Below are 25781 nucleotides of genomic sequence, written 5' to 3'. Positions count from 1 at the left end.
AGACTCTTTGGCCTGGAAAGATGAATTGAGTTAAAACGTTGGCAAAGTCCTCTGACAGCACATAGCACACTAGCACACTCTGATTTAGACAAAACTGTTTTGGGGAAACTACCAAAGGCTGTAAAAAGTGACCATTTATAGACAAAGTAAAGAAAGTAAAAGGAAGCATAATATTCTAGTCAGGGTAGTATTAAAATATGTGTGCGTGTAAAATTTAATTCTCTCTGAGCAATTTTAGTGGGTAAACCCTTAGCGCATTAATGGTAATGGGTAAGTCCAGGCTCTGTTTATCCTAAATTCAGACTGCTAAAGAAAAGAAAGATTAGTATGGTAAAGGCATCACTATTTCTAATCGGACTGATGGGAAAATGTAGTATTGGGTGTAAGAGGTAATGTCAAATGAATTATAGTGAAGTGATGAACTACCTTGAAGCCGAGGCAATCAAATAGATAGCTCTAAAAATGACTACAGCATCTTTATTCAACAGTTTGGAGCAAGTGTCCTCATCTTGGCCTTCTTTACAAAGAGCAGAAGCACTCTGTATTTGGTGAAATTAAATCTTAATAAGAGAGCCTCAGCTGAGGCTGCTACCCTTCACTTACCAAAATTAAACACTCAATGTTCATTCTCCCATCTAAGAGGAGAAGGTGGTATTTTGATATTATTGTTGATTCACACAGTTTAAAATGCAAGGACAGAGTTAGCAAACACTAGAACGAATTCAGTCACAAATTTGTGTCTTTGCATTGCATACATTTTTAAATTAATAATTGGAAACATTTGTTACTCATTCTTGCCTTACTGTATAAATAATTAAACAAGCAATTATTTTGTCTTCAGAAAAAAGATAATTATCTCTAAATGATTGTGATTAAATAGGATAAAGTCAAGATGTTTTCATAATTGGCAGAGTAAAACAAATACTCCCTACTGGAGTATTTTAATAATTTGTTTTTGTTTGATTACATAAAAAATATCAAAACATGGAATAAAAAGAAGCAACTCCCAAAAAGATATTCACAATCATATCACTCAAATAAGACCACCGTTAACATTTTTCCAATATATAAAAGTATGCATATTAATATATAAACATATGAAAGTGTGCTTTTACACACAGACATATCAATATAAGCATTCATGTATGTATATATATATTATTTAATGAAATCTGAATATACAGATTGCTTTGCATTGAGCTTCCTTTTTTAAAAAATATATTTTAGGCATTTTTTCTTATTAATAGGTAAAGACTTATGTTAACATTTTTAATGCCTGCATTATATGTTTAATCATTTATTTAACTTAGCAAATATTAATGAAAGTTCAAGTTGTTTTCAACATTTCACCTTTACAAATAGGATTAATGTATCTTTAAATTAAAAACTGAAGTCACACCCAAATATATAACACTTTATTTAGACTACTTTACACGGTGGCTCATAAATGCCAGATGAAGGCTCTAATGGGTAATAATACTTTACACACTTTGGAAACAGCATTATCCTTTGGTATTAGATATACATTTTGCTACTGGCTTAGAATATTTCATCGTTCCCTTTGTGTATTCCTTCAAAGGAGTTAAAAGGTGGATAATAGTATCTGCATTTAATATATTAACCTCCAAGTTGAAGCATTCAGAGTTGTAAGTGGAGTGGAGGAAATATTCACACTAAATCTAAGGAACTTAAGTTCCTTGAATCTGTCCTGTGTGCTATTTCCAATGGATGGGTGGTTCTTTGTTTGAGAGGATATCAGGGACATCCTAACCAGCATGATTTCTCATTCCTGCCTCTTGCATTCGAGTACAGTAATCTTTGTTTTCTTTACTCAATACCTCCTTTAAATTTAGTTGAAAAATGCAAGAATGCCTTCTATTATTCTCACTTCAAATATAACTATGTTTCTATTCTAAAACATATTAGATACAGTATTTGTTGAATGCTAATTTTATGATCTTGAATTTTATGAGATTATCTCTATCCTTGTTTATCCTGTAAACTTTGATAACCATAACCAGAGACCCTAGATTCTATTTCTTTGGGAGCCCCTAAAGATGACACATACTTCAAATAATGTGCATGTCTAGCACACTATTTTAAATGATATTGTAAAAATATAGTAGAAAGAAGCATTTTAGCTTTTGGATACCATTAGTATTTTTGATTATATTTTATATAACTATTTGTTGTATTAATTAATTTCAAGATGAATATTACAGATTTTTGTCAGTTTTACTTCTTAATGTATTTTTGAACTATTTTGGAGAAGACAGTGGGAAAATAAAACCCATTATTTTTAGATGTTAGAAACCATTAGATTAGAGTGAAAGCTTAAGCATTCTTATTAGGTATAAATATTATAGTATCATTTTAAAAATTCTTGAAAGGTCAAACTCATTTGACTTTTTATGTTATTTAATATAATTTTTGAAGCACTTCTCAGCAAAAATGCATACCTTTATATAATCTGTCCAGCTTTTGAATATGATTTTCCATATTTTGAGAAGAGATCAAATGATGGTAACACAGTTTGGAAATCCTAGAAGGAAAAAGATCAAAGATTAACAGGAAGATCAAACTGATTTTTTTTTTTGACAGGCAGAGTGGACAGTGAGAGAGAGACAGAGAGAAAGGTCTTTCTTTTGCCATTGGTTCACCCTCCAATGGCTGCCGCGGCCGGCGCGCTGTGGCCGGCGCACCGCGCTAATCCTATGGCAGGAGCCAGGTACTTATCCTGGTTTCCTATGGGGTGCAGGGCCCAAGTACTTGGGCCATCCTCCACTGCACTCCCTGGCCACAGCAGAGGGCTGGCCTGGAAGAGGGGCAACCAGGACAGAATCCGGCACCCCGACCAGACTAGAACCCGGTGTGCCGGCGCCGTAAGGCAGAGGATTAGCCTAGTGAGCCGCGGTGCCGGCCCAAACTGATGTTAAACTGTACTTCAAATGGAATTTACATCATACCCTTAAAACAAAATTTGCAGGTAAGTTTTCTAAGTTTTTTCAATTGAAGACTTAATATATGGAAGCCTTCTTTTTTTTTTTTTTTAACTTTCATTTAATGAATATAATTTCCAAAGTACAGCTTATGGATTACAATGGTTTCCCCCCCCTCCCATAACTTCCCTCCCACCCCCCACTCTCTCTCCCCTTCCATTCACATCAAGATTCATTTTCAATTCTCTTTATATACAGAAGATCAGTTTAGTATATATTAAGTAAAGATTTCATCAGTTTGCACCCACACAGAAACACAGAGTGAAAAATACTGTTTGAGTACTAGTTATAGCATTAAATCACAATGTACAGCACATTAAGGACAGAGATCCTACATTAGGAGTAAGTGCACAGTGACTCCTGTTGTTGACTTAACAAATTGACACTCTTGTTTATGGCATCAGGCATCAGTAATCCCCCTAGGTTCTTGTCATGAGTTGCCAAGGCTATGGAAGCCTTTTGAGTTCACTGACTCTGATCATATTTGGACAAGGTCATAGTCAAAGTGGAAATTGTCTCCTCCCTTCAGAGAAAGGTACCTCCTTCTTTGATGGCCCTGTTCTTTCCACAGGGATCTCACTCGCAGAGATCTTTCATTTAGGTCATTTTTTTTTTCCAGAGTCTTGGCTTTTCATGCCTGAAATACTCTCATGGGCTTTTCAGCCGATCTGAATGCCTTAAGGGCTGATTCTGAGGCCAGAGTGCTGTTTAGGACAGCTGCTATTCTATGAGTCTGCTGTGTATCGTGCTTCCCATGTTGGATAGTTCTCTCCCTTTTTGATTCTATCAGTTAGTATTCGCAGACACTGGTCTTGTTTGTGTGATCCCTTTGACTCTTATACCTATCATTATGATCAATTGTGAACAGAAATTGGTCACTTGGACTAGTGAGATGGCATTGGTACATGCCACCTTGATGAGATTGAATTAGAATCCCCTGGCACGTTTCTAACTCTACCATTTGGGGCAAGTCCGATTGAGCATGTCCCAAATTGTACATCTCCTCCCTCTCTTGTTCCCACTCTTATATTTAACAGGGATCACTTTTCAGTTAAGTTTCAATACTTGAGAATAATTGTGTATAAATTACAGAATTCAACCAATAGTATTAAGTAGAACAAACAGAAAAAAATACTAAAAGGGATAAAGTATTAAGTTGTTCATCAACAGTCAGGGCAAGGGCTGCCCAAGTCATTATTTCTCATAGTGTCCATTTCACTTCAACAGGTTTTCTTTTTGGTGCTCAGTTAGTTGTCACCGATCAGGGAGAACATATGATACTTGTATCTTTGGGACTGGCTTAATTCACTCAGCATGATGTTTTCCAGATTCCTCCATTTTGTTGCAAATGACCGGATTTCATTGTTTTTTACTGCTGTATAGTATTCTATAGAGTACATATCCCATAATTTCTTTATCCTGTCTACTGTTGATGGGCATTTAGGTTGCCTTCTTAAGCCCATAATTTTTAGTAGCTGTGGGTATTATCTGCATACAACCCTGATTCATGCATAAACCACACATAGCTACCCGGTCTTCAAGAAGCTCACAATCTATTAATTTTTTTTAACCTTAGCATGTTACCATAGTTGTCACCACTTTGTTTTGTGAAAAAAAATTTGTTGAATGCACATATGAAAAGGGAAAGGTGATATATATACCCAAATAACTCTAATAGAGAGCAAACTGTCAGGTATCACAGAACTGACTCAAATTGATGTTAAACAAGCTCTAAAGGTAAAGAGGAGAAATAATTTTTGATTGGTTAACTACAGAAACAGCATTTAGTTGAGGATAGAAATAAATGTTTTCCATGTTTGTTAAAAAGGTAAAATCACTGAAAATTTATGCTATTAAAATCAACAACAGTGCATATGCAATAAGCTATATATAAAAGTATAGATTTCTTCTTGGAAAAGAGGCCTTTTCCTTATTAGAGGTAATTTTGACTGAATTTTTCTTTTCTTTTCTTATGAACACCCAGGAGATTAAGGAACTCTACCCTGGCCCCATAGCTTTTGATACCTCCATACATCACAGCCACACAAAAAGTTAGCATTTTGGCAGGCACTGTGGCACAGTAGGTGCTGGCTTCACATATGGGGGCTAGTTCTAGTCCTGGCTGCTCCTCTTCAAATAGAGCTCTCTGCTGTCGCCTGGGAAAGCAGTAGAAGATGGCCCAAGTGCTTGGGCCCCTGCACCCGCGTGGGAGACCTGGACGAAGCTCTTGGCTCCTGGCTTCAGATCGGTGCAGCTCCATCCATTGCGGCCATTTGGGAAGTGAACTAGTAGATGGAAGACCTATCTCTCTGTCTCTCCCTCTCACTGTCTGTAACTCTACATTTCAAATAAATAAATCAAATCTTTTTAAATAAATGTCAACGTGTCAGAGATCATGCGGGCATGTGGGTGCCTCTGTGACGAGGAATCGGCATCTGAACTCTAATACAACAGAGGCCCTCCCCCGAAATATCTGCTTCAATAATTAATGCATTTTTATGCCCCAGGGAAAAGCTCTGCATCTGTTGCACTGTCTGTCATGTCCAACTGACATGAAGCATGGGTGTGACAGACACTGTTTAAGTGCAATGAAAATCTGAGCAGCAAAAATGCTTAGACAAAAGACAAATTAATTCATATGAATAAAGCCTTCTTCTTGAATAGCATGAATACAGTTGAATTTTTTTTAATTTTTAAAAATCTATCTGAGAGGCAGAGATATAAGACAGACCAGAGAGCTCCTTGCCATTTATTCACTCCCCAAGTGCCTGTAATAGCAAGGATTGGGATGGGACCAGAGTCAGGAGCCAGCAACAAATTTAGGTCCTCTACATGAGTGGAAGAAGCCCAGTTATTCCATCCATTACCATTGCCTCCTAGGCCCTCCCTGCATTTGCATGACTGGAGTCAGGAGCTAGAGCTGGGAATCCAACTCAGGAAACTCTGATTTGGGATGTGAGTGTTTTAGCCACGAAGCTGAATATCTGTTCCTCCAGTGTTTTATGTAATATAGTGTTTTCCTCTGGTGCTGAGCATCCAAATTCTTACTTTCTCTTTTTTCTGAATTCTAATTCTGGAGAAATCAGCATAGTATTTGCAATAATTACAACTATTGAGCAATAGTTAATAGTTCATATTACAGAAATATTGAGCAATAGTTAATAATTCATATTACTATTTTTTTTTTGCCAGGCAGTTAGACAGTGAGAGAGAGTCACAGGGAGTTATAGACAGTGAGAGAGACAGAGAGAAAGGTCTTCCTTTCATTGGTTCACTCCCTTAATGGCCGCTACGGCCGGTGCTGCGCAGACCTAGCCAGGAGCTGGGTACTTCCTCCCGGTCTCCCATGTGGGTGCAGGGGCCCAAGCACTTGGACCATCCTCCACTGCCCTCCCGGGCCACAGCAGAGAGCTAGACTGGAAGAGGAGCAACCGGGACTAGTACCCGGTGCCCCAACTGGGACTAGAACCCGGGGTGCTGATGCCGCAGGTGGAGGATTAGCCAAGTGAGCCATGGTGCCAGCCCATATTACTATTTTTAAAAAAAACATTATTTTTTTTTGTCTGTTCTACTTAATATGACTGGTTTAATTCTGTAATTAATACACAGTTATTCTTAAGTGTTAAAAATTAACGGAAATGTGACCCCTGTTAAACATAAGAGTGGGAATAAGAGAGGGAAGAGATGTATAATTTGGGACATGCTCAATCGGACTTGCCCCAAATGGTAGAGTTAGAAACATACCAGGGGATTCCAATTCAATCCCATCAAGGTGGCATGTGCCAATGCCATCTCAGTATTCCAAGTGATCAATTTCAGTTCACAATTGATCATAATGAAAGGACTAAGAGTCGAAGGGAGCACATAAACATGTCTACTACCTGCTAACACTAACCGATAGAATAAATAAAGGGGAGAGTGATCCAACATGGGAAGCGAGATACTCAGCAGACTCATAGAATGGTGGATGTCCTAAATAGCACTCTGGCCTCAGAATCAGCCCTAAAGGCATTCGGATCTGGCTGAAAAGCCCATGAGAGTATTTCAGGCATGGAAAGCCAAGACACTCTGGCAAAAGATCTCTGTGAGTGAGATCCCTGTGGAAAGAACAGGTCTTCAAAGAAGGAGTTACCTTTCTCTGAAGGGAGGAGAGAACCTCCACTTTGACTATGACCTTGTCTAAACAAGATAAGAATCGGAGAACTCAGAGGGCTTCCATAGCCTTGGAAACTCATGACTGGAGCATAGGGAGATTACTGATGCAATAGACAGGAGTGTCAATTGGTAAAGTCAACAAAAGGAGTCACTGTGCACTTACTCCTCATGTAGGATCTCTGTCCTTAATGTGTTGTGCATTGAGATTTAATGCTATAACGAGTACTCAAACAATATATTTCACTTTGTGTTTCTATGGGGGTGCAAACTGTTGAAATCTTAATGCATACTAAACTGATCCTCTGTGAAAAAAAAAAAAAAAGAAATTATCAACTCCCAACTTGACTCTCACTGGGATTAAACATGACAATAGGTCTGATTTGATTTCATCTTCATTTAAAAAAATCATCTATTATTTTTCACTTTATGTTTCTGTGTGGGAGCAAACTGTTGAAATCCTTACTTAATGTATACTAAGCTGATCTTCTGTATATTAAGATAATCGAAAATGAATCTTGATGTGAATGGAAGGGGAGAGGGAGTGGGAAAGGGGAGGGTTGTGGGTGGGAGGGACGGTATGGGGGGGAAGCCATTGTAATCCATAAATTGTACTTTGGAAATTTATATTCATTAAATAAAAGTTAAAAAATCATTATTTATTTATTTGAAAGGCAGGGTAACACACACAGAGAGAGGGACAAACAGAGAGAGAGAGAGAGATCGTCCATCTACTGGTTCATTCCCCAAATGGCTGCAATGGTCAAAGAGCCCAAGGACTTGGGTCATCTTTTTCTGCTTTCCCAGGCACACCAACAGGGAGCTGGAACTGAACGTAAGTTGAGATGACCGTAGGGGATACCAGCACCATAGGCAGGACCCACTATGCTACAATGCCACAAAGCCAGTACCTCTTATTAATTTTTTTAAAGATTTATTTATTTATTGAAAGGCAGAGTTAAAGAGAGGCAGAGGCAGAGAGAGAGAGAGAGAGAGAGAGAGATCTTCCATCTGCTGGTTCACTCCCTAAATGGCCACAACAGTCAGAGCTGGGCTGATCTGAAGCCAGGAGCCAGGAGCTTCTGTGGGTCTCCCACGTGTTAGGGGCTTAAGGTCTTAGGCCATCTTCTACTGCTTTCCCAGGCCGTAGTAGAGAGCTGGATCAGAAGTGGAACAGCCGGGATTTGAACCAGTGCCCATATGGAATGCCAGCACTGCAAACAGTGGCTTTACCTACTATGCCACAGTGTCGGCCCCTCTTATTACTCTTACAATTGAGTCTAGGCATATTGTGAACCATGACAAGGAGTTCTTATGTTGGCAACTTGATGAAAATTGAAATCTAGGACTGTGAATAGCCTTATTTTTATTATGTAACAATATTTTATTTTTTTACAAATGGACCTGTAGTGCAGGAAGACTTAGAAAAAGATTTTCAGAGAAGGAAAATGATACATGTTAGAAATTAAACTCTATATAAAGAAATGAAGAGTTATAAAGAGAGAAAAAAGAAAAGGTAAATTTTCTTGTTCTTAATTGACCTAACAGTTCAACATACTAGTGACAACAATGTAGGTGATTAAACCTTGTGGATAAGAGAAATGGATGACAGCAATGTTAGAAAGGATAGGAGGAGCTGGCGCCGCGGCTCAATAGGCTAATCCTCTGCCTTGCAGTGCCGGCACACCAGGTTCTAGTCCTGGTGGGGGCACCAGATTCTGTCCCGGTTGCCCCTCTTCCAGGCCAGCTCTCTGCTGTGGCCCGGGAGTGCAGTGGAGGATGCCCAAGTCCTTGGGCCCTGCACCCCATGGGAGACCAGGAGAAGCACCTGGCTCCTGCCTTCGGATAGGCGCGGTGCGCTGGCCACAGCACACTGGCCGTGGCGGCCATTGGAGGGTGAACCAACAGCAAAAGGAAGACCTTTCTCTCTCTCTCTCTCACTGTCCACTCTGTCTGTTAAAAAAAAAAAGAAGAAAAAAGAAAGGATAGGAGAGGGCCAGCACTGGAGGGTGAACCAACGGCAAAAGGAAGACCTTTCTCTCTCTCTCTCTCTCTCTCTCTCACTGTCCACTCTGCCTGTTAAAAAAAAAAAGAAGAAGAAAAAAGAAAGGATAGGAGAGGGCCAGCATTGTGGCACAGTGGGGTAGGCCTCCACCAGTGATGTCAGCATCCCATGTGGGCACTGATTCATGTCCTGGCTGCTCCACGACCCATCCAGTTCCTAGCTAATGCTCTGGGAAAAGCAATGGAATATGGCCCAAGTGCTTGGGCCCCTGCCACATATGTGGGAGACCCAGATGAAGCTTCTGGCTCTTGGCTCCTGGCTTTGGCCTAGCCCAGCACTGACCATGCCATCTGGGGAATGAACCAGATAACAGAAGATGGATCTCTCTCTCTTTTTGTCTCTCCCTTTTTTTTTTTGTAACTCTGCCTTTCAAAATAAACACTTAAATCTTAAAAAATAAAAAAGAAGGAATGGGAGGAAGGCATTTCAGATAATCTAAGTTATGTGCACTACTCATGAAGTAGCACAGAGTTATTTAAAAGTGAATTTGAATTGGCAAATATGTACTCCGAACTCTAGAACAACCACTTAAAAAACTATAAATAAGGATTATAATTGATATGCTAAGAGTAGAGACAGCAGAATCATAAAATGCTTAAAACCGAAGAAGCCTGAAAGGATGGAAAGCAAAAATAAGACAAAAGAATAATGATGAATAAGGGAAAACAGTAACAAATATGGTAGATATATAACCAACTATATAATAATCACTTTGTGAAAGGTTTTAAAGCATCAATAAACGACAAAGCATAAAAAACACACAAGATCTAGCTATATGCTTTCCATCAGCATATTGGAAATATAGGGATGGATAACAATTTTCTATGCTAACACAGATCAAAAGAAAGCTAAAATTGTTAATGTCAGACAAAACAGACTTCAAAATGAGAAAAATCAACCATAATAAAGAAGGGCAATTCATAAAATAGTCGTGTCTAATAAAATGTAACAATTTCTAAAGTGTATTTGCCTAATAAAATGGTTTAAAAATACATGAGACGAAAATAGATGGAACTGCTAGATGAAATAGATGAATTCTTATTGTTCTTGGAGATTACGACACTTCTTTATCAGTAGATGACAGATCCAGCAGGCAGTAAATAAGGTTACAATTGACCTGAAAAATACTATCAATCAACTGGATATAATTGATAAGTAAAGAATACTTTATCCAATAATAGCAGCATTCCCAAGCTCACATGGAACATTCCCTAAGATAGACCACATCATGGGCCAAAAAATGCATCTTAACTCATTTTAAAAAATAGAAATCATGCAAAGTATGTTCTCATAACACAACAGATTTAAATAAAAAAATCAATAATAGAACCATAGCTGAAGACATTCCAAATATCTGAGTATAAAAAATACACTTCTACGTAACACATAGGTCAAAGACAAAGTTTCAAGAGAGAAAATATTTCAAAATAAATGAAAATACAATCTTTAAAAATTGTGGGATGCAGCAAAAGCAGTGAGTAGAGGGAAATGTATAGCATTGAATGCATAAAGTAGGAAACGAAGAAAACCAACAAAATCAAAATCTGGTTCCTTGAAAATATTAGTAAAATAGATAAACTTCTAAGGAAAAAGAGAGAAGATATAATTACTAATATCAAAACTGAATGATAATCATACTTCTCTGATCCAATTAACATTAAAAGGATAACGAAGAAATATTATGAGGAACTCTAGGACTACAAATTTGATAACTTAGGTGAAATGGTCCAATTCCTCAGAAGACAGAATATAACAAAACTCACATAAGGAAAAATGTATAATCTGAACAGGCCTGTATCTATTTTAAAAACAACCAAAAATTAATAACCTTCTAATACAGGTCAAGATGGTATCATTGGTGAATTCTACTGAAAGGGGGAAATGATACCAGTTCTCTATAATATGTTCCAGGAAATGGAAGCAAAAGAAATATTTCCCAATTTATTCTGTTTTATCATCTGTAACAGGGGGCTATCTTCTATGCAGTGTTTTCATAATAATTAAATTGGATAAAACATGGGCACACTTAGCAATAGTATTTTCTTCCACTATTCTTTCAATGATAGAAGTCAGTTCATATTCTATTTACCATGTTCTTTCAAAAATCAGGTTAAATAAATTCCATTTAAACCTACAGAAGACTAATTTGGAACAATAATATAGTAAAAGAGGACTTTGATCATATACTCCATCAGTGGAATTTTTTTTAAGATTTTTTTTTATTCTTCTAGGTCTCCCACATGGGTGGCAGGGGCTGATCACTTGGGACATCTTCTGCTGTACTTCCCAGGTCATTAGTGGGGAGCTGGATTGGAAGGGGAGCAGCTGGACATGCACCAGCGCTCACCGGTGGTGATTTTACCTGCTATTCCACGATACTGGCCCCTTATCAGTAGAACTATTTTGAGCAAGCACCCTAAATATGTGTAATGTTGTGGTATGATAATGCAAAGATACATACACACACACACACACACACACACACAGAAATGAGATAAAAATATCAGTAGCAGCTCCATTGTTTTCTTCCTTTAATCCCATGGATCTATTGTGTGCTTAATATTGGAATCCTCTGATCTAATAAAGCAACAATTAATTCTGAGTAATATTTTTATCTGTGCAGTGAACTAGCATTTGAGCATCTACACCGTGTCAGGCACTAGCCTGGCTTCCAACCTGTGGTAATCAACACCTAGTCTGGTTTAGTGTTAGACACTGGTATTCAGTTGGGCAGATAAACAAAGATTGACTCAAATACCTACCTTCTATATCCTCTAAATAAAACATTTCAGAAACTCCTTATCACTTTTATTTATTTCATTTTATTTTATTTTTTTATTTTTTGACAGATAGAGTTAGACAGTGAGAGACATTAGAGAGAAAGGTCTTCCTTCCCTTGGTTTACCCCCCAAATGGCCGCTACGGCCGCTACGGCCGGAGCTACTCTGATACAAAGCCAGGAGCCAGGTGCTTCTTCCTGGTCTCCCAGGGGGGTACAGGGGCCCAAGCACTTGGGCCATCCTCCATTGCCCTCCCAGGCCGCAGCAGAGAGCTGGACTGGAACAGGAGCAACCGGGACTAGAACCTGGTGCCCATATGGGATGCCAGCGCCACAGGCGGAGGATTAGCCAAGTGAGCCACGGCGCCGGCCCATCACTTTTATTTTTAAACATAATCCTGAAATCTCATTTAGCATCCATTGTTAATATTAGCTCTTGTACAAGAAGAAGTGAATATGCCATTAGGACAACTTTGGTTTTGGGAATAATGTGGTGCTGATAATCATTAAATCATTAAAATTTGCCTCTGATAAAATAAAACAGATCATCCTGCCACAGAAAGCCATTTATGAGCTCAAGACTATCACCTTGCACGTCACTTGTGCAGTGTCACTTTCTAAATGGGGGGTGGGGGAATTGCTTTTCTGAAAAATAACCTCATCAAGCAAAAACACTGGGGATGGTAATTCTAAATCCTGCCACAGCTCTTGCTTGCCAGAGCAGACAGCTTTTGCTATTAGGATGCCCAGCCAAACACAAATAATCCACTGCCAAAATGAGCTCCTTGGGACAATTTAGGAGTCTCTGGAAGTGAATGGCTCTTTGAGCTGGAATGAAGCCCAGGTCCATTTTCAAACCCAAGTCAAAATGACAAAGAGCAAATTTCCTGGGCCACTCACCCCCTAAGTGTAAGATTACTTTAGGTTGGCAGCTGCACTGTTTATCTAGTTATTTAAAGCTTTTCACCAGATATTCACAGCTGAGTACCTAACCAGCTTCAATGTTAGTAAGCAGGACAGTGGTAATATACCATCAGAGACAGAAATCTCTGGGATAAGTGGAACAAGGTAGAAATCAAAGGTTATGCATACAATGTTCAAGTTAAAGTATTTTTGGTTATTAAGCTTGAACATATTGCAAACTTTTTTTTCTTGGAGTTTAAGAATAAAAAGAGGTGATGAAACTTTTGGCTGAATATCAAACACTATTTTCATACAAAATACCTTCTGCCCCCGGCCCCACCATGTTGAGGTGCAGTGTCTTAACAAGCCTCTGTTTACTATACCATGAGCTGTAGTACTGGCTTCTCTGCTTGTGATCCAACTTCCTGCTGATATACATGGGAAAGGAGCAGAACACGGCCTGAGTATGTGGGACCCTGCCACCCCTGGGAGACACAGATGGAATTCCTGGCTCCTAGCTCAAACCAGCGGCTGAAAGACCAATCTCTCTCTATCTCTCTCTCTTTCTCTGTTGCTCTTTCATGTAAATAAATAATAAATCTTAAACAAAAAGACCAAAATATTTTTGGAATAGGACCTCAACTAAGTTAGCCTCACATTTGGAATTTTCCATACTCTTCAAATGAGGGCTCATGGGCAAGTTTAAAAGATCACCTGTCATTATTCCTGAAAGATCAAACTTTACTTTCATTACATAGAAACTCTGTGATGATGTGAACATCTATGCTTTGAAAAAATGAATATATAGACAACTATTAGAGCTTTAGGAGTTATCCCCTTCTTTCTGCTCACTTTGAATTTTCAGGAAAATATCCTTTGGTATTTTCTACTTTTTTTTTTAAATCCAGAGATTTAGGACTTATCATGTATTCTTTCAAAGAAACCATTTTAAACACTCCCAATGAAACAAACTGTAGCTGAGAGGAGTTGATCATGTATTATCAATCTAAATCTAAAAAGGAAGAATATTATCTTATACTCAAAGTTTTATTAATGATTGTAAGCTTGAAAACCTTCTGTGTCTTCCACTTAAAGGTAGTACTGCCTTGGAGTCAAGATAAATGGGTTTCAAATCCAGCTTTATTTATTTATAAAGACTAATTTTATTTATTTGAAAGGCAGAGTTACAAAGACAGAGAGAGAGAGAGAGAGAGAGAGAGAGAGAGAGATCTTTATCTTCTGGTTTACTCCCAGATGACTGCAACAGCCATGGCTATGCCAGGCCGAAGCCAGGAGCCAGGAGCCAGGAGCTTCATTTGGGTCTACCCCATGGGTGCGGGGGCCCAAGCACTTGGGCCATCTTCTGATGCTTTCTCATGTGCTTTAGCAGGAAACTGGATTGGAAGTAGAGCAACTGGGACTCAAATCTGTACCCATATGGGATGCCTGCACTGCTGTCAGTGGCTTAATCCAATATACCACAATGCTGGCCCCTAATTTTTTTAAAATTGTATTTATTTCAGAGGCAGAGAAAGAGAGATATCTTATCCATTGGTTCACTCCTGAAGTTCCCACAACAGCCGTGGGGTAGGCCAGGGCTGGGAACTCAGTCCAGATCTGCTATCCGGGCAGCAGAACCCAATTTCCTACCAGGGGTGGGCAACCTCGTATAAGACCTGTGAAATCATTTGGTTTGTCCCTGCCAAAGCAACTGCAGGTGAGATTCAAATTATCAATAAATCTATGGCAGGCTAATTTGTTTAGTTGATATTTTTGATGGCCTGCAAATGACGTTATAAATATCCAACAGTCCTTGACAGAAAAACATTCCCTCAACCCTGAAACTATCACCACTGCCTTGCAGGATGTGCATTAGCAGGAAGCTAGAGTCAGGAGGAGGAAGAGCTTGGTAGCGGACCCTGGCACTCTTGACTTGGGATGCAGCATCTTAACTGCTAGGCCAAACAAGACTTTATCCTTAAGAGCTTTGTGATTTTGCTTACATTATCTAACCCCTGCAATGTTTGTTTCCTGTCAAAGATCTCTGTGAGTGAGCTCCCTGTGGAAAGAATGGGGCCATTAAAGAAGGAGGTACCTTTCTCTGAAGGGAGGAGACAATTTCCACTTTGACTATGACCTTGTCCAAATATGATCAGAGTCAGTGAACTCAAAAGGCTTCCATAGCCTTGGCAGCTCATGACAAGAGCCTAGGGGGATTACTGATGCCTGATGCCATAAACAAGAGTGTCAATTTGTTAAGTCAACAACAGGAGTCACTGTGCACTTACTCCTAATGTAGGATCTCTGTCCTTAATGTGCTGTACATTGTGATTTAATGCTATAACTAGTACTCAAACAGTATTTTTCACTTTGTGTTTCTGTGTGGGTGCAAACTGTTGAAATCTTTACTTAATATATGCTAAACTGATCTTCTGTATATAAAGAGAATTGAAAATGAATCTTGATGTGAATGGAAGGGGAAAGGGAGCGGGAAAGGGGAGCGTTGCGGGTGGGAGGGAAGTTGTGGGGGGGGGAGCCATTGTAATCCATAAGCTGTACTTTGGAAATTTATATTCATTAAATAAAAGTTAAAAAAAAAAAAAGTAATGTCAAAACTCACTAAGCCACCCTAACAAGACCTATCCATTTGCTCTGAGATGTTTTTAGGGGGCAAAATATTCCAAATGACTTTGGCATCTGCAGTGTAGAATATAGACCAGCATTGATTTTTCTCTGGAAGCTACAAGACAGGGGCACCATGGCCTTGTATATGAAAAAAGTACTGTTAATTTCACTTCTTTCAACAAGCACTTTCAAGTCCTAATGCCATCACACAGGTGCATTGGCTCTGTCATGGTCCCTGAAAAAGAAGAGTGCCATAGTTCAGCCAGTGAATGGGACCTAGCCCATAATTTCTAATCTCTAGTGGTGTATTTATATTCCTGAAGCAGCACTGCCCAAGAGAGACACCTGGAGAAATAAAAAGGACTGTTAATAATGATTACTTATTTCTTTCATTGATGCTACAAATGGTGTCTAATGTCAAAAAGTAATTAGCCAAAAAAAAGAGATTATGTATAAACAATGTATAAACAACATTTGGTCTATTGTCTGGGCAAGTGGCAGCTGAAATTTTTTGTTTGTTTCTTTTTTTTTTTTTTTTATATAGTAGTAACTGAACTTTATCAAGGTTATGTGTTCCTTTCGAGACCATGGGCTCTGTTAAAAAAAAAAGTGATCTTTTACAAGAAAAGTATTAACAACATGCATTTTTCTTCCACTTGCTTTTTTGAAATTGTTCATGCCTAAGTTTTTGTGATGGGATTTACTGTTTGTTGGTTAGTGTTAGCTGGAGGGGAGGCCTGTGTACAACATGCCTTGTTCATTTTCTAATTACCTCCTGAAAAGGCAAACATCCCCCAAAACAATAAGCTGGCTAATTTAAAAAGGCAAAGCTGACAAAAATGAAGGGCAATTTTCTATTTATTTTAATGGCTTTTAAAACACAAATCTTACCCTTGGAATCAACCAGTCATTAGATCTTAAAATAAAAAGCAATATTGTCTTGCCTTCATAAAAGCTAGTTTATCTCCTTCTGTATACCATTTTCATCAAACACTGTTTCTACTTGTTGGTTTACTCTTTTACTGTGAGAATGTGTATGATAATGTGTGGTATAAAAATCAAGAAATTAGTCTCACAGCAGGGAGTCTGCTAACAGCACCATTTTAATCTTATCCTTCAAGCAGCGGCAGAAAACATATTAATTGCCATTTAATTTATGCAACAAATATTTCATTTTAATTATGCTTAATTTTTGCCAAGTTATAAAAATGTCAATAGTTCTGACAGTTTTTTTTCTTAAAAGATTTTTTTAAATGAAAGAATTAAAATCAAGTGCCATTTCTGAAAGAAATTATGAAAGATTTCTAATTACTGCTTATGTTTTTGAAAAGTTGCTAATCTAGTAGTCCCCAAATACCATCTGGGAACATGTGAACTTGAAGCTTTATTACTCAATATGTATAATTCTTAATAATGTACATGCTTCATTACTATCATGGGATTTCACAGGAAGGCTTTTTTTTTTTAATTATAGGATATATCAGTAACTGTCATTGAATGGTGAATTTTCTCTCTAGAAATGCTTTCATTTTTCATTATTTCTTCTCAGGGAAACTAAGACAAAAATAAGTGGAACTGATTGCCGCTGAGACAGCAATTTGAAGAAAGGAATATTTACCATTAAACAAAGTAGAAAGAAAAATGTCAAACCACCAAAGCTGAACAGTACTAATTATATTCAGCAAATATTTATGAAATTTTAGTTGGTGAAAATCATGCCAAACATTAAGTCTCAAGTAAAAATTCTACTTCCTCTAGGAAATCTTTCTCTCTTCAGATGTGATGAAGACTTCCGTGCCTTGAGTATCCATAGCGAATTCTGATACTTTCTCAGGCCTTTTACACACTTTGCATCATAGTAATTTCCTCACAAATTTCATCTCATCTACTAGATGGCAAGGTTCCTGGGGGTAGGATCCAAAGTTTCTGTGTTTATATCTGGTGTGTCAGTCTGTTGTTTTTTTTTTTTTTTTTATAAAACTGAATACCACAGACTGTATAATTTATGAAGAATAGGCATTTATTATGCTCATTCATCTGGAAGCTGGGAAGAGTATAGTGTCACCAGCTGATGGGCACCTGGTGAGGGCCTTCTGGCTGCCATAGAACATGGTGGAAGGTATTATGTAGTGAGACAGAGCAAGTATGCTGCCTCAGGTCCCTCTTCCCCTTCCGATAAAGCCACTAATGCTATCATGGGGGCCATATCCTAAAGACCCCATAAAATCCTAATTACCACTCAAAGGTCCTACCACCAAATATCATTAACATAGGAATTAGGGGATTATATTGTCAACACATGAACTTTTGGAGGACATACTCAGACCATACATCCTCCATCTACCACATTCAAATATATGTGAAAATGAAAACTTAGAGGCATGATAAAATCTTCTCTGTGTTATGATTTTGAAAATAACATTATTGAGGTATGTGTATGTGTCTGTGTGTGGGTCCAGTGGGTTAAACTACTGCTTGGGATGTCTGCATCCTGTATCAGAGTGCTGGTTTGAGTCCTGGCTACTCCACTTCCAATCCAACTTCTTGCCAAGGTGCCTGGGAAGTAGAAGATGGCAGAGTTGGGGGGGGGGGGCTTACTGCTCTAGTCTAGGAGAAGATAGTTTTAAAAAAAGTGGAGAGAGTGAAGTCTCAGGGGACAGTTGGGGAGAAAACAGCAGAGGAAACTAAGCAATTAGAGGGACACAGTGGACCTACAAGAAGGGTGTGGATGCCCACAACTCAAGACTCTAGCAGCCAAGAGCCTACACACCAGTTCTGGAAAGTGAAGTGAGACCAGACTGCAGCAGCCCAAGCTGCTGGTGATAAATTGCAGGAAGAGCCTAAAGGAAAACTGGCTTGGAGCCCCGTGGGGAAAGTATACCTACTAAACTAAAGAAGAAAGAAAAAAAGGAGGGGCATTTATCTTTTCTAGATCACTTTACAACGGAGATAGAATGGGTGCCATTTTTGATACGTAATGGCTGTGCCAGCTATGTCCATGCCCAGCAACCAGCCGAGTGGAGATTTCTGACTCTTGGGGGGAGAACTTACAGGGGTCTGGGAGCTTGTGACTGTAGGAGGCTTCTCTGCTGGGACTATGAAAAACCTGAGGCTGTGTGGGAGGACTCATGGCTGTGTGGTTGGGACTCTGAGCAGTCACTGTGGGAGCCTCCACACACTCAGGGATTCCTGGTTTTCTGGTGAGGGACATTGCTGGGGAATCTGAGCTTACACTGATGACTACACAGATCCTTTGTGTGGTATTTGGGGAAGAGTGGGTAACTATTATACCCACTGGGACTAGCACTCAGGCACTAGTCTCTTTTGAGGAGAGGAGCTCAGTTGAGAATAAACTTCCCTTCTAATTAAAAAAAAAGATTTACCATGCCAAAAAGAACTTCTAAGATCAATCCCACTCAAAATAGCTACAAAAATATCAAATACCAGAATAAACTTCACCAAGGAAATAGTAAAAGAAGAAACATTAAAGGAAGTAATAGAAGATACAAAAAAATGGAAAAATCTCCCATGTTCATGGATTGGAAGAATCAATATCATCAAAATGTCTATTCTTCTGAAGCAGTTTACAGATTCAATGTAATACCAATCAAAATACCACAGAAATTCTTATCAGATATAGAAAAAATGATGCTGGAATTCATATGGAGACATAGGAGATCTCAAATAGCTACAGCAACCTTATACAACTAAAACAAAGAGGGAGGCATCAGAATACCAGATTTCAAGACATACTACATGACAGTTATAATCAAAACAGCCTGGTACTGGTACAAAAACAGATGGATAGACCAATGGAACAGAATAGAAACACCAGAAATCAATACAAACTTCTACAACCAACTTATATTTGACCAAGGAGCTTAAAGCAATCCCTGGAGCAAGGACAGTCTCTTCAACAAATGGTGTAGGAAAACTAGATTTCCACATGCAGAAGTATAAAGCAATACCCCTACCTTATACCTTATGCAAAAATCCACTCAACATAGATTAAAGATCTAAATCTATGATCCAACATAATCAAATTATTAGAGAACATTGGGGAAATCCTGAACGACATTGGCATAGGCAAAGAGTTCTTGGAAAAGACTCCAGAGGAGCAAGCAGTCAAAGCCAAATTTAACAAATGGGATTACATCAAATTGAGAAGTTTCTATATGGCAAAAGAAACAATCAGGAAAGTGTAGAAGCAACCGAAAGAATGGAAGAAATCTACAAAGAGATCAAGAAACTCAACAACAACAAAACAAACAACCCACTTAAGAGATGGGCCAAGGACTTAAACAGACATTTTTCAAGAGGAAATCCAAATGGCCAACAAACACATGAAAAAATGTTAAAGATCGCTAGCTGTCAGGGAAATGCAAATCAAAACCATAGTGAGGTTTCACCTCACCCCAGGTAGAATGGCTTTCATATAGAAATCAACAAACAACAAATGCTTGTAAGGATGAGTGGTAAAAGGTACCCTAATCCACCACTGTTGGGAATGTAAACTGATAAAGCCACTAAGGAAGACAGTTTAGAAATATCTCAAAAATCTGAATATAGACTTACCATATTACCCAGCTATCCAACTCCTAGGAATTTACTCAAGGGAAATGAAATCATTGAACAAAAGATATATCTGTAGTTCCATGTTTATTGCAACTCAATTCACAATAACTAATACATGGAATCACCCTAAATGCCCATCAACTGAAGACTGGGTAAAGAAATTATGGGATATGTACACTATGGAATAGTACACAGCAGTAAAAAATGAAATCCGGTTATTTGCAACAAAATGAATGAATCATGAAAACATCATACTTACTGAAATAAGCCAGTGCTAAAGGGACAAATACCATATGTTCTCCCTGATCTGTGACAACTAACTGAGCACCTAAAAGGAAACCTGTAGGAGTGAATATGATATTATGAGAATCAATGACTTAATCAGTCCTTGTCTTGACTGTTGAGGAATAGTTTATTACTCTATTTTTTTTTACTATTTTCTTTTTTTAATTAATACCATTAGTTGAACTCTTAACTTAGGTGTTTAAATCCAATTGAAAATTTATCCCAGTAAAAAGTAAGAGTGGGAATAAGAGATGGAGGAGAATGTTTGTAGCTGTAAAGCTGTATACTGCTACATACCTTCCTAGGGACTTACTTCTAAGGGTACAGTTTAAAAACTTATCATAGGACTCCAATTCCCATTAGGTTTGGTGGTAAAAATGTCATCTTCATTGTTAAAGTGATTATTTTAAGTGTTAAAATGAATAAATGAATATATAGACAGGATTAAGTGTTAAAATGCTCATATAAATAAGATCAATTGTCTGGTAATCATAATAGATAGAATTAAAAAGGAGAGAATGATCCAACATGGGAAGCAGGCCAAACAGCATACTCATAGACTGACAATCACTTTAAGTAACACTTCAACCTCAGAATCAACCCTTAAGGCTGCCTGGTCTTGTTGAAATCCAATGAATGCATTTCTTGCATGGAAAGCCAATATATTATGGCAAAAAATGTTCTACATGAAGGATCTCTGTGAGTGAGACCCCAATGGAAAGAAGTGGCCGTCAAAGAAGGATGTACTTTTCTTTAAAGGGAGGAGAGTACTTCCACTTTGCTTACGGCCTTGCCAAATACTGATGTAATTTGTGGACTCCAAAGGCTTCCATAGCCTAGACAGCTCATGTCAAGAGCCTCGGGTGGTCCCTGACATCATACATAAGTGTGTTGTTAAATTAACCACAGGAGTCATTGTGCACTATAACTCTCCACGCAGGAACTCTGTCCTCAGTGAGTTGTATTATGAGAGTTAAGTGTAAAACTAGTTCTCAGTTTGTGTGTGTGTATGTGTGTGTGCAAATTGTTGAAATCTTTACTTAGTATAGAGTTGGTCTTCTGTGTACAAAGTTAATCGAAAATCAATCTTAATGGAGAATATTATTGGCAAGGGGAGAGGGAGGAGTCGGAGGAGTAGGAGGGAGGATATGGTGGGAAGAATAACTATATGCCTAAAGTTGTACTTATGAAATTCATATTCCTTAAAAATAAATTAAAAAAATAAAAATAAATTAAAAAAAGATTGTGTAACATCCAAGCTCCTTTCCCAGGTTACTCCCAGAAATCCTTATCCACTTCTCCAACTAGATTTGGAAGAAGTATCCTCCAATGTGAGGGAATTGGCGAACTGGAGGCACCAGGCAAGTAGAGGGCAAGTTTAAAGTTTAGTCTATACTGAGAATGAAATGAAAGTCGGCATACTGAATGGTGAGAGCACTCATAATCCCCACTCACATTCCCATTTCCCAGGATCCCAATATACTTCATAGGAAATTAGATTTTTTTTTTGTTGGAAAATTTGAATTGGTCATAGCCCCTGCACAAGTCACCTATACAACAAAAATCACCATTTCACAAGCCTTGACCAACTATATACAATGATTTCAACTAGCATTTCCATGTCTCCTTTCAAAATACAGCTGAATAGCAAAAATTCAACAGAAGTCTAGGAAAAGCTTCTCATATTAAAGGTTAAGAGAATCAGGTGTTTAGCCCAGCGGCTAAGATGCCAGCTTAGATGCCCACATCCCCTATCATAGTGCCTGGGTTCAAGTCCCAGATCTGCTCTGAAATCCAGTTTGCTGCTAATGTACACCCAGAGGGGCAGCAGGTGAGTGCTCACATAGCTGAGTTCTTGCCACCCACATAGAAGAACCTTGACTAAGATTCTGGTTTCTGGTTTTGGCTTTGCCCAGCTTCAGCTATTGTGGGCATTTGGAGAATGGATGGGTGGATAGGAGCTCTCTTTTTGATTCTCTCTCTCTCAGATTAAAAAAAAAGTGGACAAAGATAAGAACACAAACACATGAAATTTAGGTGAATTTGAGAGGATTCAGGAAGCCGAACAAAGTACCACTAAAATCTATAATAAATATTCTGAGACATTATTAAAAAACAATGTACTCATTATACAAATGGAGCCTTCTATTTGAAAAAATTGAGCAGAGCTTTAGGGAAGTATAATAAGACAGCGAAGAACACACCTTGAAGAAAACTTGCAATTTTGGGTGGGTTGTTGGGACATCCACATCCCATATCTGAGTGTGTGCGATTGAGTTCTGCTTATGCTTCTGAAACATAAGCCTGCAAACATAATTCCTGCAAAATAAGCCTGAGATGATGGATGATGGGCCAGTTTGGGTTCCTGTTATCCACATGGGACACTTGGCATGGAGTTCCTGGCCCTGACTTTGGCCTGGTCCAGTCCCAACTGCTGCAGGTATTTGGGGTAACAAACAGGTGAATTGAAGATCTCTATCCCCCTACCCCCTCTCTGTGTCTTTGTAACACTCTGTCTTTAAAATAAATAAATATTTTAAAAACAAGAAAAAAATTAGAATTCAACACCAATCAATTCTCCTATAAAGAAAACAAAAGGATAATGAGGTTGAAATAGAAACTTAAGACCAAAAAAAAAAAAAAAAAAAAAGGTACAGCTCAATTAAAGAATCTGATCTCTGCCTAAAGGAACTCTGGTTCAGAAAAAAGATTTGAGAAAAGAATTAGGAAAAAAGCAATGCAAGGATATTTCCCCAAAGCAGAATGATATATAACAATGACTTAAAACAGAGAAGAAACATCGTGCAACTTAAAATTTACATTGAATCAAATCTATCAATTTTGTGTGAGATGAAAATTTTAGGCATAAAATTTGTATTAAGATAAGCTTATGGGGAAAAATAAGAGATGATTAAAAAATTAAGCAATTGGAGAAAAAGGCAAGTAATAACCCCAGGAAATACAAAAGAAAATATAAAGTAAAGATGATCATAGCATATTTCTTGTTGCAATAATAAATAATTTTTAGATAGTAAAGTCTGAATATTTGTTTCCATAAGACTTAGAGCTACATTACAAGAAAGTGAACTCCTTATCTGTCATAGTTGAAGGCAAATGGCTAACAACTAAAGATGCTAAATCAGAGATACCATATTATTTATATAGAAGACAAAAGAGCTGAAAGTGGTATCCTTTGGGAATGAAACCCAGACATGTAGAACATGGACAAGTGAGTCACCAATTTGTCAGTTTTCATTATAAATCTTTGAACATTTCTCTTTAACTATGTACATGCTTTACTTTGATATGAATAAAAATAACTGACATATCAAATGTTTATGATTCTTAGGTCTGTATCATTTCTACTTGGACAATTAGTCATATGTTTCTCAGTAACTGATGCCTTATTTTTAAATCATTTATATAAAATACTAGCTACATTTATCCTAAATACTTAAGCATATGGGTTCACAATATTATTTTTTTTACCACATTCATCTATTCCTTTCTGAGCATTTTAACAGTGTTTCCCATAAGTAACTCTAGACAGTAAAACATATTAAAATGCAGATAAGATTGTACATAGAAACAAATGTGTTTTATAATGCCAGTTTCCTCTATAGACTATTCTGTGCACAATGCTTAATGTCTATATTAGAACAAAAATTATTAAAGATCTATTTTCCAAAATAGTGTCCTTTTCCATAACTAAATCAAATTAAGAAAGCAATGTGAATTCTTCCACAAGCTATTTCATACTTGGATACCCTTGAACTTTACTAAGTGTGAACTAAAAAACATGTGTATGTAAAATACCCTGGTATTCAAAATACTAGGGAATGTTTGTTTGCTGTTGCTTTTCAAAGAAGAACTAGTGCAGAATATAGAAACAGAACTCTAAACTGTGTAAATGAAAGATTCAAATACAAGATCACTGATATCTGATGAATATATAATTTAGTCTCAACATATAATATATTATTCTATTATTTTTGGACAGCATAGAAATTATTTAAATATTGAGAGTCTAAAAACTATAACAAATTTAATTGATTATTGCCTGTTGAAACTATGGTTGGCACAGTCACACAATATAATAGAAAAATACTTCTTGAATAAAGTTAAATTCAACTACTGTGTATGCATCATCTTGACTTACATATACAGGTATATATATACATTTACACTTTAGCTCTGCAAATAAGAATTTAACACGAACAAAATAAAAAAAAAAAAAAAGAAAACAAGTATTTCTCACCATGGCCAATTTAGAATTAACTGATGCCCTTTTTCAAACTATAATTTAAATTTGCCCCATTAGTCTATATTCTTAGTAAATTAAATATAATAAATTGCTATATATAAAACCTTGGGAAATATTAAAAAATTTTGACCACACCTGTAATATTGGTTAAATTATTATTGCATTTAATAAAACCATTTATATAGAAACAGAACATTCATTCAATGTAAGAATAACTAAATCAAGTACAAAAATAGCAACCTTACTCACATATGGCATTAAGCTCAGATCTGAAAATAAAATAATTTACCAGGTAATAAACTGTCTATTAACCATTAGCAACTTGGGTAATATAAATTACTAGTAAGAAAAGTCTGTGAATTAAGATTGATCAATTGGGCCAGCACCGCAGCTCACTTGGCTAATCCTCCGCCTGGGCGGCGGCACCCCAGATTCTAGGCCAGGTTGGGGCACCAGATTCTGTCCCGGTTGCTCCTCTTCCTGTCCAGCTCTCTGCTGTGGCCCAGGAAGGCAATGGAGGATGGCCCAAGTGCTTGGGCCCTGCACCCACATGGGAGACCAGGAAGAAGCACCTGGCTCCTGGCTTCAGATGGGCGCAGCGCACCAGCCGCAACACGCCAGCCGTGGCAGCCATTTGGGGGGGTGAACCAACGGAAAAAGGAAGACCTTTCTCTCTGTCTCTCTCTCTCTCTCTCTCACTAACTGTGTCAGAAAAAAAAAAAAAAAAAAAAAAAAAAAAAAAGGTTGATCAATTCAAAGTGTTGTAAACAAATAAAATTCTTCCAGGGGGTAATTCACAAGGTCTCTTTAGCAAATAAGAGTTAGAATGTTCTTGATTTTATCCAATTTAACTAAGTAAATTTTGACAAGTATTCATATATATTTGCTTGGCTTAAGAAAGTAAAAGAAGTGTAAGAATTTTTTCATCTGTAAAAGTCAATTAAAACTCTATAATGAACATAATATTAATACAATAGATGGGTTGAGGATTTGTTTTATGCAGGTTTTCTTTATTTAGCAATATGGTTTATGTTATTAATGTATATTGCTTTATATATTTATGTTTACCTAGTATAATTAAATAGATGCTAACAATTTAATGATATTTCTAGGAACCCATCAGTTTTTTGTTGT

General features: G+C 37.6%; 1 protein-coding gene across 2 annotated transcripts in view; it reads right to left on the bottom strand.

The window, feature by feature from the left end:
* Nucleotides 1–2459: 2459 nt before the first annotated feature.
* Nucleotides 2460–25781, bottom strand: part of SPATA17 (spermatogenesis associated 17) — a 289576-nt gene continuing 266254 nt past the window's right edge. For both annotated transcript variants that reach the window (XM_002717401.6, XM_089312202.1), the window contains one exon: nucleotides 2460–2542. In XM_002717401.6, the coding sequence (XP_002717447.2) occupies nucleotides 2462–2542 (81 nt within the window). In that variant the 3' untranslated portion in view covers nucleotides 2460–2461. The remainder of the gene's footprint in view (nucleotides 2543–25781) is intronic.

This window comes from Oryctolagus cuniculus, chromosome 13 (assembly GCF_051225735.1).
Source record: "Oryctolagus cuniculus isolate XC-2025 breed Fujian yellow rabbit chromosome 13, ASM5122573v1, whole genome shotgun sequence".
Lineage (NCBI taxonomy): Eukaryota > Metazoa > Chordata > Mammalia > Lagomorpha > Leporidae > Oryctolagus > Oryctolagus cuniculus.
This window is presented reverse-complemented; position numbering and strand designations above follow the sequence as displayed.